Below are 18,344 nucleotides of genomic sequence, written 5' to 3'. Positions count from 1 at the left end.
ACATCAGCTCACCCTGCTGTCTTAGGCTCAGCTTCATAGGTATTGCAGCTTAAGGGATGTTAAGTTAAACAAGCATACTTTAATATCTCAAAACATAGATTTTTAAAGACCTCCAAGCTCTAACAATTAGTTCCAGGTCAGAGGGCATCAGCAGTGGCACAGGTCTTTCATCTGCCATGCCTGCATCCCTGCACAACAGCATTCATAGGTTCTCTGAGTCAAACAGAGCCAGCTACAGCACTGCATTGCCTCTTTTTAATATAAGGGCAAGAGAAATGGTTATCTGAAAAGTTTAACATGGTTTTAATTGTTCTTTTTATGCATCTCAAGTAAGAGATGCCTTTTTAAAAAAACTGGTTATGGAAACTAGTTACATAAATATACTAACAAAACAGTGTTATGTAAACATAACACTGTTTTTACTCATTCAATATACTTTTGGCATTTGAGTTTTCCAATAGCCACTAAGCAAAAATATAGCCAGCTGATGCTTTCCTATAGTCAATGTTAATCCAAGTTTGAATACCTTAAAATATGCTTTGTTTACTTAGTTCAGCAATCCCCCTTCAGTGACCTCACATTGCAGCATTTAATTTTGCCAGTACATTGCACACCTGCACACTTCTAGGGAGATTCTGAAGCAGCTTGCAAGTTTCTCCAGATGACTGGAGACCCTCCTCTTGACTCACTGCAGCAGTTTTCACAACCATTTAAGCCATCCATCTACCCATCCCATATTAAAATAAGAGGGAGTATTTTCTCATTAGGAAGCATCTTGCATTTAAGGTAATCTGACACTAGAAATTCCAAGGCACCTTACAAGTGTTTAATACTATTCCAGTACTTAGTTTCAGTTACAGGAATACTGTGCATAGCAGGTGCACAACACCTATTTGTGCTCAGAGTTTAGTGAGGCAACCAGGTTTTCCACATGTACCACCATCACCACCAGTGGACACAAGATTCTACTCAGCCTGAGTGAAAAGATGGATCAAGCTGAAACACCTTAATTCCATGTTGTTACCCAGTGCTGCATTGTTACATACTTTTTTCATCTCGTATTCAACCTTCGGTTTGCGGTCCCGCCTCTAGGCACAAGAATATCCATTTTTGAGTTATGCCAAGTTTACTGACAAGATATAACTTCAATCATTTGCCATGAGTAACACGGGATGTACTGGTTCCTGCTTTCTTGCAGGAAGACAGTAGTGGTGGCAATGTGTACAGAGAACTGCCCAATTACCCATATTTTCTTCCTGAAGTCTACCTTTAGATTAACATTTCTGAGTGACCTAAGGCAGACATAGCAGAGCTCAGTTACCTGTTTGACAGCAATCAGTGTTTTTGCCACCCAGACACAGGTGAGAAGAAAGGTAATGTGACCAAAGGGTAGCCTGTTCAGCTGTAAGCCATGCAACAGCTTTCATTTCTAACACTATGCTATTGTTAGACTACCAGGACAGCAATATGGCTTATGCATTCATCTGGAAATACATATTTAAGCCCCTGGACAGTTAGTATTGCTTGATCTAGACATTAGATCTCTCTTGAATCAGCAGCTATTTTAATCAAAAGCCTAAAAATTACTGAAGTGTTATTTGCATGCAGCCACAAAGTATTTGATCCCTGCATGAGTCATACCTGCTTTGTACTGCTAACAGTGGCCAGTGCCAATAGTTGCAGATGAACCAAGTTAATTCTTCTGTCTTATGCATAAAGCAGTTATTCAAGGTTCATACACAGCAATACTGTGCTGATGTAACAAAGACCATCTTGCTATTCAAATATAAAATTTAGCTGCCAGAATTATTTGCCCCAAGAAAGAATGAAGTGGGAGTCTAAAGAGTGGCCTACAAAATATGCCTTAGACACCTCTGCTAATAGGTGGCTTTATTCCAATACACTAATGTCAAAAGCTTATGACAGATAATACTACATATGCCAACTCACTTCTTTGGGTTCCATATCAAACTTCTTTGGCCCCATCTGTTCCTTTGGCCCCATACTGGCAGCTGCCCAGGACTTCGGAGGGTTCTGTATCTGCGGTGATGACACTTGCTGCTGCCTGTCAGCTTTTTCCCAAGCCTCTCGAGTCTCCTGCTTCTTTTGTTCTGGCTCCTCCCTAACATGTGCAGCCCAAGCCTTCACAGGCTCCTGCTTCTTTTGCTCTGCCTCTTCCCTAACAGGCACTTCCCATGTTTTCATAGGGTCTGGCTTCTTTTGTTCTGGTTGCTCCCTAGTTTGGGTTACCCAAGGTTTTGGAGATTCCTGTTTTTCTTCTGGTTCTTCCTTAACTTTGGTTACCCAAGGTTTTGAGGGCTCCTGCTGTTTCTGTTCCTGCTCTTCCCTAACTTTTGCTACCCATGGTTTTGGTGACTCCTGTTTCTTCTGGTCCTGCTCTTCCCTGACCTTTGCTACCCAGGGTTTGGGAGACTCCTGCTCCTCTCGGACACGTGCTACCCATGCCTTTGGAGCTTCTGGCTTCTTCTGTTGTTCCTCCTCCACACGGGTCTCCCAGGGCTTTGCAGACTCACGCTTCTGTTCCTCCTCTTTAGCACAAGCTTCCCAAGGCTTTGGAGAATCCGCTCTTTTTAGTTCTTGCTGTCTAACACGAGCTTCCCAAGGCTTTAAGGTCTCTTGTTTCTGTTTCTGCTCCTGCTCTTTAATATCAACAAGCATCTCCCAGGACTTTGGAGGTTCTTGTTTTCTAGCACACTCGGCTTCCCAAGATCTGGGCTCTTCTGGCTTCTTCTTGACAGAGTATTCTGCTTCAGGCAAATAACGCCTGTTGAGAAACTATATAGACCAAAGAAACTTAATGGCTCCCAAGAACACATTTTGCTACTACAGTTCAGGTCAGTTAAATTAGGTCACCCAGCTACTGAAAACTGCTGACTAAAAGCAGAGCCTAGACAGTGTAAGCACTAGTCATAGAAACTATGTAGCCATGGCTTTATCCTACAACACTGCAGACTAGCTTTGCTTGGCATGCCACAGAGAAACAGGGAACATTGCTGAACAGCACAAGTAAAACCCAGCTGAGTGAATCTACTGCCCTTATCCTCAAAGCTACCTCATGTTCCTAGGCAGTGACAATATCCAGTTCAATACTGATTTTTATAAAGGTAGCTCTCCTTCTAAGCACCTAAAAAGCTCTGGTTCTTTATTAGCAGACATTCTGCTATGCAAACCAAAAATATTAGGCAGTAACTACATATAACCCTCTTTCTTAGCAAAGCTGTAATACTAAAATGCCACCAGATTTTCAGATTTAGTACCACTGGACTTCAACTGCAGGCTATGTTTAGTGTCAGTAAGTCAGAGTTAAATGATGTCCTAAGTTTTTCTAAGTCACCACTTGGTCACAAACAGGAAGTAAATATATGAAGTATGTACAAGGCTCACTGGCTGAGTTTTTTTCTGGCTAGACAGCAGATGAGAGTCAGGTAACAGCATTGCCAGTAAGTTATAAAAACTTATTCTAGAGTACACCCTCTAGTGGGACACCTGGGAAACAAGGATTCAGCATTTCAAGAACCAGCATTTCCACTTAGAAAGACATCTGTTCCCACCTTTTGAACCAGGTCTAATGATTTCTATGCTACTGACAGTCAAAGTCTGAGTTCAGGAGTCTGAAGAGCTGCTGAAACATGACTACACACCCATATGCACACAAGTCTGCCTTGGGATTCCTACTTTACTAACAAACATGAATAAGACCAACATTCTCAACCCCACCAATATCAAGCCTACTGCAACAAGGTTAGCTTTTAGACAGCTTTAGTAGATGTGTTTTTCTCTATTCCACAGTACACAAAAGATCAGTGTTTCCACTCTAAAGGCTGATGCTTTGTTTTATTCAGGAAAGTGCCAGAGCATTAAAGTCCTATACTGCTTCATGTAATCCCTCTCCATTTATCCCAAAATAAAGCACCAGATGCCATAAATTTGGGGTTAAAATAGAAATGCAACCAAGTCTTTAATGCTTTCTACATCAAGCAACACCTAGATTGCTGTTCAGACTCCCTTTTTGAGTTTAAGAGCATTTATGTGCCTGACAAATCACAATACTAAAGGCAAGAAATTAACAGTAGAAAATCTTACCTCCTGTGGCTGTATTTCAGATTTCATAAGCTCCATAATGGATTCTAGAGAAAGGATGATAATTTGTTTCAACTGATCAAATGCAGACAGGCAGATCAAACAGTAGCAACTCTTTACATCTATTTAAATAGCAGTACCAATTTGCTAAACCACATATTCCTAAAGCTCAGCTTGCCATTCAACATATTTGTAGACAAGCTTTTATTTTGACTAAGTTTTAGACTAAGCTGCAGAAGTTTAAACAAGAAACATTTCATAATATTCATAATTGTTACCCTAATATGTAACGTTCCCTACACACCAGACAGTTCCCACATCTTCAATTTGCTCAGGAGGCAAGAACATTCTATGATTTAGTGGTTTTCCTACATTATTAGCTCAAACAGGGCTATAAGCCCTGCAGGTTCCATTTCAGTTTCTACATAGCAAGTAAGCTATAGCACAGCATTAGATTTGGCACCAAGCTATGCAAAGTCAGTGCTCAATTCAAGCCCTCCTCAACACCGATATAAAAATTGAACTCTGGAATATTTTACCTGGTTCTTTGGCAGACTCCCCTTTTGACAGGTGTCTTGTTTTCTCAGGTTTTCTATTTGCTTCTTCTTCCAATTCTTTTACTGGCACAGTGGTACGAGGAGTCGGAATACTTTCAAAGTAGCCAGAGTCTAGAAGTTTGGCTAATAGGTCCTTCATGTGTTTATCTAAAGAATAAAAGCCCATAAAGTTAAAAGAGTAAAATCTGAAATAAAGGGGTATTCACATTAGAGATTAAGACTTGCTTCCTCCCTTTATACAAACTGCAGTTTCTCCAAGTTCACAGATCTTATCAAGCTATAGTAATAAAGTGTTTTAGTAAAGAAAATTATTTATTAGACTGTGTAATTTAATGCAATTGAAAACATCTTTGCAATTCCCAGGCAAGACTGCAGTTTGTGTTTCAATGCCCCCAAGGTAAACACTGAGCCACCTGGTCACCCACATGCTTAGAGCTTTGTTTACCATGTATAAACTAGTCAGCATTGATACTAAAATAATGTGAGACTGCAACAGAGGTAAAGCTAAAGTCCCAATGGAACTACTCTACAAGACACTCTTGCTGGTAACAGGATGGTGTCTCAAAGAACAGTTAAGAGCTGTAGAAACAAGAAAGGGAAATGCAAGGGACTGATACCAGACTGAACTTCTCTGAAGCTGGAAAAGACTCAGAGCTGACATGGTTGAACAAAAGCTTAACTGTGTGCTCTGAGAAGCACTGTCCAGTTTGCTGCTCTGTGCAAACAAGAGACAGCAGCTTAGAGAGGAAGACCTCAGAAGTAACACTGATTCAAGAAATTGTTTCAGAGGAGCTGGAAAAGGGGCAGCCTTGAGAACAGGAAGAGCATTCAGCAGAAGATCACCCCTACTAGTGACAACCACAAAAACAATAATCAGAGCTAGAATTTAGCATGGCTATTAAAAAAACTGTCTTACAAGGAAATTAATGCTGGTAAAACAAGCTAACAGCTTTGTGTGCAAACTAGACTTCAGATTAAGGGATTCAATTTACATTAAAAGGACACAGCTACTGATAAACAATGTATTCATGTCAACAGATACAAGGCTAAGGTTACCAGCCTGCAGCAATCCAAACTTGCAGTTTGTCCAAAACTACATGGGAAGATTTAATACCTAGTTGTCAGTTCAACTACCTATATGTGGAAGTTAAACAGGGCACACAAATGCTCTGTTCAAACAGCTACAGCATTGTCATCAGCAACAAATGAAAGATTCCTGCCACACAGCTGCTACAAGATTGGTGTAAACAATAAGCAAGGGCTGTTTGCAAGAAAGATACTACAATTAAGGCCAGTTTCCTCACAAGCAATAGTAAAGAGGAACACAATGTGTATGTTGGCTTACAACCAGGGATTTTGGAACTGTGCCACAAATGAAAGATCTGTAGAGTCCCACAGATTTCAGTATGCTTGAAAAGTAAGGACACTTGCATTACATCAAAGAAAGACTGCACTGTGCATAATGAGAGATGTCAGCAAGTTCCATGAATGACTACCCTTCCCTAGTGTGGTGTCCAGCAATGTAGGGAGACAACAGTTATGAGTCTAGAACTCCTACAAAGAAGGGAGGCTCTTCAATGCTGTGGAACCTTCAGCCCAGGACCAATGAAGCTTTGTAATACATCAGTGCACTCAACTAAGCATTTCATGGCTGGGAACTGTTCCAAACTTAACCCATTCGCACATAACTCTAAAAAAGCTTTCCATTGTTCTGTGAGGTATTCATGCATCAGGTTTTGAATTGCTAGAATCATTATTCCTTAAAAATATGTTACTACACTGATTGAAGAGTAAGTCTTGACTGGAAAATGAAATTGTGTGGCACTCTGACCTATACTTAACTGAAGTAGGAACAGCCATTCATCCTAGGATAATCAAGACAGACAAATCACTTGCATGTGTTTAATTTGGTAGCCTTCCATGTGTATTCACTGGTTTTAAGATGTTTGACAAGCAAACATGTTTAAGATCTTAAAGTTATTTCTCCAGATGAGACACTCACATGTTGTTCCAACCACAGGTTTCTCGCTTCCTTCTAGAAGGTCCCAGAAGTAGAGAGATGATTGCTCCATCTGGTCTTCAACACTAAAACAAATGACAGTTTTATCAGGTAGAATCATAGCCAAGATCAAATGCTGCACTATCCCAGTACCCCTCATCTTATGACACATTCACTAATGCTCAGCCTTCCAAACCAAGGCTGCCTACACAGAGTAAACAGTAAGCCCTGAATCACTGGAAGCAATCCAGCTGTCTCTGCACAAGATTTAACCTAGCAAACCTAACTTTTTGTTGGTCAATGTAGAGATTCTAAGCACTGTCCCACAAGACCACAAGGCTGAATTTCATTACAAGCCAGGATTCCCAAACACAGCAACAATTGCTGTTAAATCGGGTGGTCACATTTCTCAATGAACTTGTACAGGTGCAACCAACAGTAGCTGCCATTCTCACTAACTAGTAGCTAATGGGAAACCTTGCTATAGTCCAAGCTCTATCCCCTTCAGAAGACAGAATTTGCAGTCCACCGTGATGAAACACAATATCCCAAAGGAAAGGATTATGCTTCTTGTAGAAGCAATACCATAAGACTAAACTAGAAACAAAGTTACTTAATGGGGATGTGACACTCCTGTTGTGTAGCTTTTTATAATCAGCCACTCTTTGTAAGTAGTTAACCAAAGTGCACAGATTAGGCAAGTCTAGTGTACGACAAGTGATTTGAGGCACTTAAAAGAATTAGTCCATATTCAAACATAACTTATCCATGAACTCTCTCAACTCACCACCTAATAACTACTTATTCCATATTCAAATGGAATTCTTGCTCACTATCTACCAGGCAGGCTGCCACACTAAGCACAAGCCATCACAGCACCAGAACAGTGCCACATGAGCACTGATACTGACATTACCTCTGACAACCTGGTAACATGCATGACATTTAGTGCAGAGGTATCAAAAACTTCAGGCAATATTTTAAAACCACTTTGAAGCCAACAGCAAGAGTGCCTCAGGAGCACCATCTTAATTCCTCTGGAATTCAGCCCATCTGAATCAATATAAATGGATTACAGAAAGAATTCTGACTTTACTGCACTTTTTTTACTTCATGAACCTCAGAGAAGCAGCGCATCCACAGCCTTCCTGCTCAGGATGGTACTGGCATCTGTCCCCTCAGTCCCACAGAGAAACATAAAATGGCAAAGTCTGTCTGTAACCTGCACCTGAGGCTGTAGTTACTGCAGCTCCCTTCTAATGCTCCAAGTGAGTAAATCTGTTACATTCCTAATCTCATGCAAATTAGACAAAAACCCCTGAACTTACCTCAAATTCTCATTTCTTTCTGGACATGTCAGTTTTGCAAATCTTATGAGGTAGTCTAGTTCTTTAGAAGGCAAGTATATTGCACCATTCACACCACCTTTGAAATCTTTCTGAACATGCTCTTGAGTGAAGTTCTGCAGCACATACTGGACTTGAAGTATTGTACGCAGCTTTTTCTTCTCTGCTTCAAGCTTCAGTAGACTCTCTCTCCGCTGAGCCTTCTTCTGTGCTTTCAGCAGCTATTTTAAAGCAAAATTCAACAATTAAACACAAATCAGTGTGTTTAATCCTGTTTAGAAACAAGATTCTAGAACAAAACCTTGAGTTCTAGTGTTAATTATCCTACAATGAGGAAACCAACTATTAATTTTGATTAGATAAACTCCTAACTCTTCAGATATCCAGAATGTTTTAAGCTCCCCCTTTGGAAGAGCTCCCCAGTCATCTATTGTCTACCCACCTAATTTTCTGTCAAACTGGATACTGGTAGCTTCACTTGTGATATCAAGACCTGATTAAGCCTGCTAGTAATAACAGCTGCTAAAGAAATTGATAGAATCAGTCCCAATGCATCAATCCAGCCTAGCTAATCTTTAGCATTTACCACAGAGTTAGGGAGGCAGAAGTTGTCTCAAGTTTCTCCTAGTAAGACAATTGCTCCTCACTTTTGAATACCCCAGCTTAAAGGATACAGCAGAATCCTACAACTATTTCTGTTGGCAGAAGACTAAAACACTCATTAAATAAGCACTAAGAGTTAGAACACATACAGAATATGCATTCAAGTTCCTCATCATGCACTACTAGAACTACCCAAGCAGAAGCTATCCAAGTAACTGCAGAATTGAAAATGCCTCAATATGCATCAAGATCTATGAAAATTTTGCTCCCTACAACACACTGCAAAGGATGCAAGAGGATGGCCTCCAGTGTTCCAGTAATGGCTACTGGCTGTAGAATCCATATCAGCAGAAGCTGGGCCAAGTTAAAAACAAGGTAGGTTAGCCTTTAGCTTGCTCAAGAACAAACATGAAGTGGTAGAAGCTAATGCTGGATTACTAAAAACACCTGCACAAAGATACACTGGGTCACAAGGTACCAGTCCTTCAGCACTCTGTAGAAGACAGAAATAATGCCAAAGCAGTGACTAATCATGTTTAGCCTCCCCACCACTACCTTGAATCAAATGTTCTGTAAGTGTAGAATTTGCTTGAGCCAAGAGACCAGTTTCTCCAAAGATAAAACACTTGCTTGCGTAAAAATAATGTATGTAGTGCTTTAAATCCTGAACAAAGACCTAAATAAAGCACTACATCTGTGAGTTGACACAATTAGAGACAACTACAGCAGATTAAGTAGCAAACTCCATAAACTTCAGTTAAATTTTACTGAGGCATGTACTTATCATTGAAGTCAAAGTGATTTAACACCAGCACTTTCCCTCACCAGAATCATTAAAAAAAATCAGTTTGGAAGGGATCTTGGGACCTTGTCTAGCCCAGACTCCAGAAAGGTGACAATGAATCAAGACTAGATTGCTTGGAGCTTTGTGCAGTCAGGTGTTGAAGAAATCCAAGGACAGATTTTAGCACTTCCCTAGGCAGCCAGCCTCTAATGTTTAATCACCCACTGAGTGACCATTTCCTCCTACTTGGTTGGCATCTATTTCAAGCAGTGATCATTGCTTCTCCTACCACATCTCAGCAAAAATCCCAGCTGCACCCTTTCAGTATTAGCTGTCAGAAGGATAATAGAGCATCTCCTAGTAAGCCTTGACTTCACCAGGCCCAACAAGCCCAGTTGTTCCAGGCTCTCCTTACAGGTCTCATTTTCCAGGTGCCCACCACTCAAGTCACTGAAGCTTCTTTAGCCTTTGCCTACCAAGCAATCAGTAACCAACAAATGGTTAACAAGTAGCAAATAATCAGTTCTCCTTAATCAACTGCTCCTCAGCCTATGCCTAGGCTTCACTGCTCCAGAGATACAAGACTGGAACTTCCTAACATGAGAAGTACTGGACCAGAAGTGTAGCCATTAAAGTAGTAGCACAAAATTTTGCAGTTGCCTCCCATCAATACAGAGAAGAACAGGGATACTCACATCTTGGCTAAGCCCTGAAAAAGTCTTCTGAAGCTCCTTGGCAAATTCCAGGTTGTGCACTACTTCATCATATTTCTCTACTGCCTCCTACAAAGGAATAGATAAAAATGTAATTTTCATGCTTAAGACTACTGATTGGAATTCTATTGCCTTGTACTGAAATTCTCATTGTGAAGTTGTCATTTAGTGTGTTCTTTTTAACTGCACCTTATTTAAGACACTTTACCTAGTCCTTTAGTTGTGACTATCATTCACTCAGCTATCTGAGGTACAGTTCAAAGGCAGCTCATATCAACAGACAGATATCCTACAAGTTTGCCTATATAGGTCCTGGAAATCAGAGGTAGACAGCTATTTAAAATCAGACTGGTCTGAAAGCCAGGAAGGAATACAGAAGCTCAGCACAGTTCTACCCTCATGCTTAACTGAAAGCGTTTAAAGAAAATTTGTACAAACTTGAGAAATATATAAGGCAAGTCATACTTCAGAAGGAAATCTTTCCAATTTAGTTTCCACAAAAAAAGCCATGTTCCCATCTTCACTAATGGCTTTAGCCAATACTTTACTGGCTAGTCATCAAAAATATTATTTTGATACACTCCATTTTTAATGGGTCACTTCATTTCTCCAAGTTCCCTTGACAGCTCTGAAGAGAGCAAGGTGCTGTAGTTCAAACATGCTGCCTGTATTTTCACAACATGAGGCATGAAGAAAAGTGTAATTTCAGTTCTTCACATGTTTTGCACTCAGTTTGGTTAATGCTCCTGACATGTTATCCCAGGTTTTTCTAGAACAGGCCCATCAGTCTAATATAAAGCTCTTTTACAGCAGTGTTAGCTTTTAGTGTTTCATCAGTGCAGTGACAAAAGCTTAATCTACTGTCCCAATAAGGTTTGGGACATCTGCAAATTCCATATGTGTTCTAAGCAACTTGAAAACAAGCTATATGTTCATTTCTTCCATTGGATTCTCAGTTACTTTCATTCCCTTGTTTGTGGCATACTAGACACCACCAGGACTGAACACTACTCAACACAAAGTGCAAGCTCTCACCTGGTAGTTTAGGTTGCCTTCACACAATTTACCAAGCAGCTTTGAAGTACTATTTAGCAATTCACTTGGCACTCAAGAGAATGACTTTCAAGACTCACAATTAACACCAACAACTTACAGTCAGGTTACAGCAATTGTGCTTCTAACAACACAAATTGCAGAGTAAAATTCCCCATCTGAAAACATCAAGAACAGCTACCATTGCTCTCATGACAAGCTGTGCCTCAGCCCACAGGAAAGCAATACCTTTCCTCTGTCACACCTGTTATTGGCATTCATTAACAGCATGTTGGAAGAACAGTACTGAGGAAAATTTGCTCAGCTTGCAAAACAGCACAATAAGAGCATTTAATTTGCTGGAAGCTCCTCATTTTTGAAACAAATGTTTCCTAATGTAAGGCTAGCATACACATTAGATCTGGCAGGCATGCACCATAAGTAATTGCAGTTTAATCCAAATTGCTTGCAAAACAAGTTCATCACCAGACACGCACTTCTTCCTCTGAGTGAGGAAATTAAAACTATAGATGACATCAAGTTACATTAGAGCATCAGTGTATTATAGGCAGTTGGTTTTTTTAGGTGTTAAGATCTACTAAGCTCTACTCCAGCTTCCATTTGTATATACACCACAAATTTACATCTGAAAGTTACAAATGCAGTAATTCTGCATATTAACCACTGAAGCACGGGACTTCACAAGATTATTAATTAAATATTGAGTGTTTATGTGCTTCTACAATAGTCACCTGAACAGTCTGATTACCCCTTGTCAGTTCACTATGAAGACTGAATCTAATTCTTCATTTTAGTAGCCTAAGAAACTCCAGAAACTGGGATGAAGATGCTAAAATTTAAAAAGTGAAGCCCAGCTAGAAATACTAAAATCCAGTAACCAAGTTAATGCCACTTTCCAAACAGTCACCTAACAGCTTCTCCCAGTCCAGGGCATACATCAAAGTAGTCAATATATTCAAGGCTAGTTGAACTTATAGAATATTGTTCAATGGCTGCAAACAAATTGTAAAGAACACCTATGACCTAAACACAAAAGTTTCTTGCCCACCTGATTAAAGATTGACAGGAATTGAAAGGTCATCAACTTACTCCAAATCATCAGATTTAATTAATTTACTTCTGCACTTGAAATGGCAAAAGATCACATCAGATTTTGCAGTTAAGTACTAAAAGACAACTTACTCCAACAGGTTTGCTCTTTTCCCCTCTTATCCCATTTATGTCTAACTTTTTTACAAATGATTCACAGTACAAATAAAATTTGTGTTCTCAGACTGCTGCACTGTGATAAAGTTAGCAATCAATGACATTTTTCCAGCTAGTTCATGAGGAGGATCAGCACTATCACTGAAGCATCAGTACCCCTCATCAGACAATTACTCTTTAGCACATTTCCATTGCATTTTAAAAATGTGACTCCTAGATTACTAGAGCAATAAACTCTTTGGATTATGTGACACTGCCACTCAGTTTTGCTAAAGCTTTCATGTTACAGAAACTTGGTTTCAGATCTAGAATCCATTCCAGACCAAGCCAAAAAAATGCCAGCATTGTCAGTTATATTAACAGCTACTTGTAACCAACAGCACTGTTCAGACAACCAATTTCAAGTAATAGCTGTTAATGAAGAAATCATGACTAATTAGCCACCTCAATTCTTGAGGCTTGGGTTTTAACACTGCCCTGCCATATAGATCAGCTGCACACAGATACATCATTAGAAACAGAGGTGCAGGAGCACTGAAGCTGAAAGCCTACAGAACAAAGATAAACAGGGATCTCCTGTTAATTCAGGGAACACCATGAAGGTTAAAACGGGAGACAGAGCTTGTGGGCTCAACATTCAGCCTGATTACCAAAAATTTGTTAATTTGGTTTTGTGAAAAATCTTTGCAAGCCTGCAGGCATTGCTTTGGTAAAAACACTCATCTCCTTCAGCATCCCATCCTTCCTGCCACACCAGAAGGTTTTGAGGCCTTCCACTCCTGCAGAAAAGCAAGCTTACCAATTGGTCTTGATTGAGGGTTTCTCCCTTCTTCAGACGATCTTTGTAGTCTTCTAGTTTGAGCTGCAGAAAATTCAAAGGAAACATTATACACAATTCAATATAAAAATTAAGTAAGGGGTGTGAGTGAAACACTGTAACACAGAATAGAAAGCATCCAACTTCCTCCTGTTTCTGGAGAAAAGAACAGTTTTGCTATGCCTTGGATTTGCCTATTTCAGTCTGCAGGACTGTCTACTTTCTTTCCCTACCACTGATCTTTCAGTTCTTACTTGCTACTTCTGTTTCATTTAAGAACTGTTAATGCATTGATCCAAGATCTTTAAATGGCTTCAAATACATCCTGTGTCCTTGTTTTAGTTAGGCTTTTGTAGCTTTCCCAAGTCAAGGCTGGAATTTAGTTATATTATCCTTGAATAATCCTTGTTATGTCTCTCAAAAATTTGGCTTTAGTTACATCAAAACTGTATAGCCCTGTTCCCTAAGAAAGGGGACAAGCAAAATCAGGGGGAAAATCAGGGAAGAAACAAGATTTATTAAAAATTTTATACATATTTTTATTTATTAAGGTTTAATACCAAAGCAGTATTTAAACACTAATGTAAACAATACAAAACTAAACTATTTGGTATTTAAAGCTTCTTTAGAGAAAATTACTTCAAAAGGTGACTTCATTACCATGAAATCAAATACTATTCAATTTGTGTATGCAGAGCTTCTCTGACAGTACCTCTAGAAGCATAAGACTAGGAATACTTTCTACTCATTTTAGTAAGTCACACATATTTGCTGATGAGGCCATATTGTCACTCACGTGAAAAATCAAAGGTACCAGAGAAACTGACAACAAGAAGCTTCCTTGGACAGAACTAGAATTCAACACAAAGTTGTTTAATCACACAAAGGAAACATGCTAGTTGCTGATGTTATTCAAAATTGCAGCATGATGCATGACATGAGACAGCAGTAATACAGCATCTCCTGCAGGAGGATCAAGTCCCCTAAGCACATGGCCAGATGTCTGATCTACTCTCTCTCCTTGCCCTAAAACAACTAAAAGCTTTTCAGACATTTAGAGTAGCACAACATATTCACAGAATTGCTTTATTTACAATCCTGATCCAGCACTGAAAGCAACAGCACTATTATTTCTTTAATCCTACAGAAAATAACATTCTCTCAACTCAAAACCAAGCACACAACCTTCAGTCACCTGCCAATCAACTGAACAGCCAGAAGTCTGACTAGCCACATATACAATGGTTTAGGTGTATAATTATCTCAGTTATTTTTCTTACTAACACTGTTCTGTCCCCCCAGCCTCAGAAAAGCAGATGTTAAAATGAGAGATCAAGTTTTGGAGGATTTCTGCATACAAGTTTTCTAGTCACTAACATTTGCCCATATTTAAAATATATAAGTCAAATATTTATGCAAAGTAAAGGGCTATACATATTAAATGCAATCTAACATTTCCACTGTCAGATGAAACATTTGTTCTAACTTCCAATTTTACAAACAATTTGCATCTAAATTAGTAACAGATGCACGCAATTGATGAAAGATTTCTGCAAGACTATAAATCACGCTTAAATCAGATCCAAGTTTGAGCCAACTTGATTTGGTCTAGAGAAGAATCCTCAATTCTGATAAACATATATTTGCTCTCTATATACATGCATAACCTTATTCCAGCTATTACAAACAACAGAAATAACATGCAATATTATTTACAAGGCAAGGAGCTTTGCTATCAGCTTCGCTGCAGCTTCAGTAGGCACCGTGGGCAGGAATATCAAGTTACCTTCTTTTTCTCGATGTTCCTGATCTTGTGTTTGAGGCAGATGAGCCCGTTGTCGATGTAGATCTCGTACGCCTGGGAAGGAGAGGCCGCCGTGCTCAGCGCGGACTGCAGGGGGCTGGCGGGAGCCGGGCTCTCCCCAGCCGGGGTCACCTGCTGCTTGGCCGCCTTCATCCTCTTCTCCTCCCCTTCCTCCGACCGGCCTGAAGGTGATGATGGACGATGGAAAGGGGCTTGGGAAAGCTGCACCATTGAAATGGATGGAGCTGCAAAGAAACTCTTATTTCGCTCTCTCACACCCTGCTCCCCCTTCTCAAGTTACATCTTTTCTTGTCACGTCACGTATCCAGAACGTGTAGCCACAAAACTGAGCCTCGGGAAGGACTGACCACAATTTTTCCGTGCTTCTGCCTACCTTTCAAAATATCTGTAGCAACAATTTCAAAGCAAGGCAAACTTCGTATTGTTCGAAGCCTCCCCACCCATCCAGACACTAAAAATCCTTTGCATAGGCAGAATTAGACAGCACAGGGGATGATTCCAGAAATCCAATATAGTGACCATATAAAACTAGGCAGGTTTCCTGCACACATCACCCACTGGGGAAAAACTGCAAGCAAGCAATTGCAAATCACGCCGCCAGCCTGGCATCCGGGCTGCAGCCTGAATGAAAATTTGGAAGTGCCATGCCTGAAGGCATAGCCCCTTTTCTTCACAACCCCGTTAAATCGGTTTTACCCTTCCATGACCTCCGCAGCAATCCAAGAACTTAAATACTCAATTTAAAAGACCCAAACCAAACAAACAAACAAAAAAAAATCACAAAAGAGAAAAACGTCTGAAAAAATGCAGAGCTAGCGTAGTTACAACAGCATCATTCTTCGTGAGGAACTGGTCCCAGCCTACACCCACCCAAAAGATGTGCCTGTGCCACGGGGGCTGTAACCTTGAGCAGAGTTTCTGCAAGAGATGCTCGGCCACCCTCATTTTCAACTACTTACGGACACCTGCTCCTGGAAAGCAATGACACCACAATTCTGCCTGCCCGCCGCCGGGGAGGCCGCACCACATCACCCCAGCGGGCAGCCAGGGCAAAACCCGCCTTTCCCCGGGACGGCACCCGCCGCCGGGGGAGCCGGGGCGAGCCCTCCATCGCGTCCTTGCCAGGGATGGGCAGGGAGCTCCTCCCGGGGCAGGGGGAACGGCCGCCACGGCTCCCCGAGCGGGGAAGAGAGGAGCAGCGGCTCCTTCCTGCCGGGGGCTTCACCTCCTCCGCCTCCCGCCGCGCTGCGGGGCCCGCGGTCCGCACGGCCCGGCTCGCTCCCGCCTCCCCGCTCACCTCGCTGCCCGCACACGCTCAGGCCCGCCCCGCCGCCCGCCCCCCGCCTCATATAGCGGCGGGGCGGGGCGGCCCCGCGCCGGTCACCGCCCGCCTCCCAATGGCCGGCGCCGCCTCGGCCGCCCGCCCTGCGCCGCGCCTGCAGGGCGGGGCCGCGGGGCGGCTCCGTGAAGGTCGGGGCGTCCCGCCCGGGCGCCGCCCGCAGCTCTGTGGGGGCTCCGCGCTGCCCGGGGCGTGAGGCGTCCGTCTCTCGGGTGGGATCTGGTGCTCTTGTAGGGGTCTGAGTGGCGGCCCTGGCGGGGAGCGGGGCCGGGGACAGTGGCCCTGCCACCCCTTGGTGGGGAAGGGAGGTCAGCTGCTCCCCGAGCCGCCCCGGCGGAGCTCCATCCTCCCAGGGCAAGGCGGTCCCCTGGGCCCCCAGCCGCTCACGGCCCGCCGATCGGGCACACCCTTCGGCTGCTGCGGCCTGAGGCAGGAAAGGGTTAGTCTGTGCCTGTGAACCATTCCTCTGGGCCCGCACAAAGGTCCTGCGGGAGACTTGTGGGACTTAACAAAAATGGGAATGCTCTCTAATAATCACAGAATCGATTAGATTGGAGTCCAGCCTATGAACTGTGCGCTAGACCAAGGCACTGAGCGCCTTAAACCCCTCCAGGTGCGTTGACCCAGCAGCTCCCTGGGCAGCCCATACCAGTGTCTAATCACCCCCGCTGTGAAGAAATTCTTCCTGGTGTCCAACCTAAACCTGCCATGGTACAGTTTAGGGTATCTTCTCATGCTATCACTTGTCACTGGGAGAAGAACCCAACTCCCCACCTGGCTCCATCCTCTCAAGTGGCTCTAGAGAATGATAAGGTCTCCCCTAGACCTCCTTTTCTCCAGGCTGAACATCCCCAGGTCCCTCCACAGGACAGCCCAGTGCCACCCAACAGTGCAGACTCCTGATAACTAGTAAAAACACTTCCATTGAATTGAATACACGCAATAAATAATCACTTTAAAAACTTCCAGTGACCCCTAGCAATCAGTGCCGTGCAAGGTATTGAAGGCTGGAAGAATAGGGAAAACAGACCTTCCAAAGATCAGAGGACTGAGCTGGAAATCTGGGTTTCTCTTTTTGTGGCCATTACCACAAAGAATAAATAAACCATATGACAAGTGCAATCCTGAAAGTTATGAGAGTAATGAAAATAGAGACATTTTGAAAGAGACAAAAGTGAATCAGTGAGGAAGGATTGCAAAGACAGGTTTTACAGAACACAAGTAATATTTATGTAGTACATGGGATGAATGAGAGAACTGGGGAGGAAAGGTTATTCATACAAAAGATTGCTTTTAAAAGTAAAGCAAGCAAACGATACACGATTCAAACAATAAGGAGAATTCATCAAAGGAGTATCACAGAATCAGATTCAGTTGTATGCAGCCACCCGTAGCATCCACAATCTTGCCACTTCTCAATGTATCAAATTCCTCAATCACATGCCTCAAAAATCTTCTTTTTTTTTTTTTTTTTTTAAAGCCCTGTCTCCTAGAAGGGGGTCATTTGGTGAGGCAGTTTTCATGACTTTAAAGAAATGCTAATGAGTAAGACACAGCTTGTGTCTAGGATCAGGAGTGTGCTCTGAGAGTTCTTCCAGTCGATTTCTATGGTTTTTTTTCAAAGCTAACACAGATAGGGTAGATCCTTGAAAAGTAATTATAAAATGAATGATCAGTTAATGCATTTATTAATAATAAGTCATAATTAATGTTCATACACCTGGGACAATTCTGTAAGTCAGAATTACTGCTGACAAATTTCTTTATAGTGCATTTTTATAATTATTTGTATTAAAGAGGAAAAATCAAAAGGAAAATTCACATAAGCCAAATCCATATTTAAAATCAAAGGATGTTTTCATTTAATTTTTAAAAAGTATAGACTAGCTAATTGAGACTAATGCTATATACATTTATAGTATATCTGTGGTCTCTAGAGCTCTGTAAAGAGTGTATTAGTGTGGTGAAGTCAAGACCAGAGAAGTTAGGAAATGCCAGGGT

At 41.7% G+C, this 18,344-nt stretch overlaps 1 protein-coding gene across 17 annotated transcripts in view; it reads right to left on the bottom strand.

The window, feature by feature from the left end:
- Window positions 1-16,327, bottom strand: part of CAPRIN2 (caprin family member 2) — a 32,730-nt gene extending 16,403 nt beyond the window's left edge. For 4 of the 17 annotated variants that reach the window (XM_079304278.1, XM_079304288.1, XM_079304282.1 and 1 more), the window contains exons 1-9: window positions 14,966-15,323; window positions 13,162-13,224; window positions 10,086-10,172; window positions 7,986-8,224; window positions 6,661-6,743; window positions 4,641-4,805; window positions 4,105-4,148; window positions 1,951-2,796; window positions 1,047-1,088 (exon numbers count right to left, since the gene is read on the bottom strand). In XM_079304278.1, coding sequence (XP_079160404.1) covers window positions 1,047-1,088; window positions 1,951-2,796; window positions 4,105-4,148; window positions 4,641-4,805; window positions 6,661-6,743; window positions 7,986-8,224; window positions 10,086-10,172; window positions 13,162-13,224; window positions 14,966-15,214 — 1,818 coding nt within the window. In that variant the 5' untranslated portion in view covers window positions 15,215-15,323. The other 13 variants (XM_079304280.1, XM_079304285.1, XM_079304279.1 and 10 more) reach the window with 9 other exon arrangements.
- Between the last annotated feature and the right edge of the window lie 2,017 nt (window positions 16,328-18,344).

The sequence above is a fragment of the Erithacus rubecula genome (genome assembly GCF_903797595.1).
Source record: "Erithacus rubecula genome assembly, chromosome: 4".
In the NCBI taxonomy this organism is placed as follows: domain Eukaryota; kingdom Metazoa; phylum Chordata; class Aves; order Passeriformes; family Muscicapidae; genus Erithacus; species Erithacus rubecula.
This window is presented reverse-complemented; position numbering and strand designations above follow the sequence as displayed.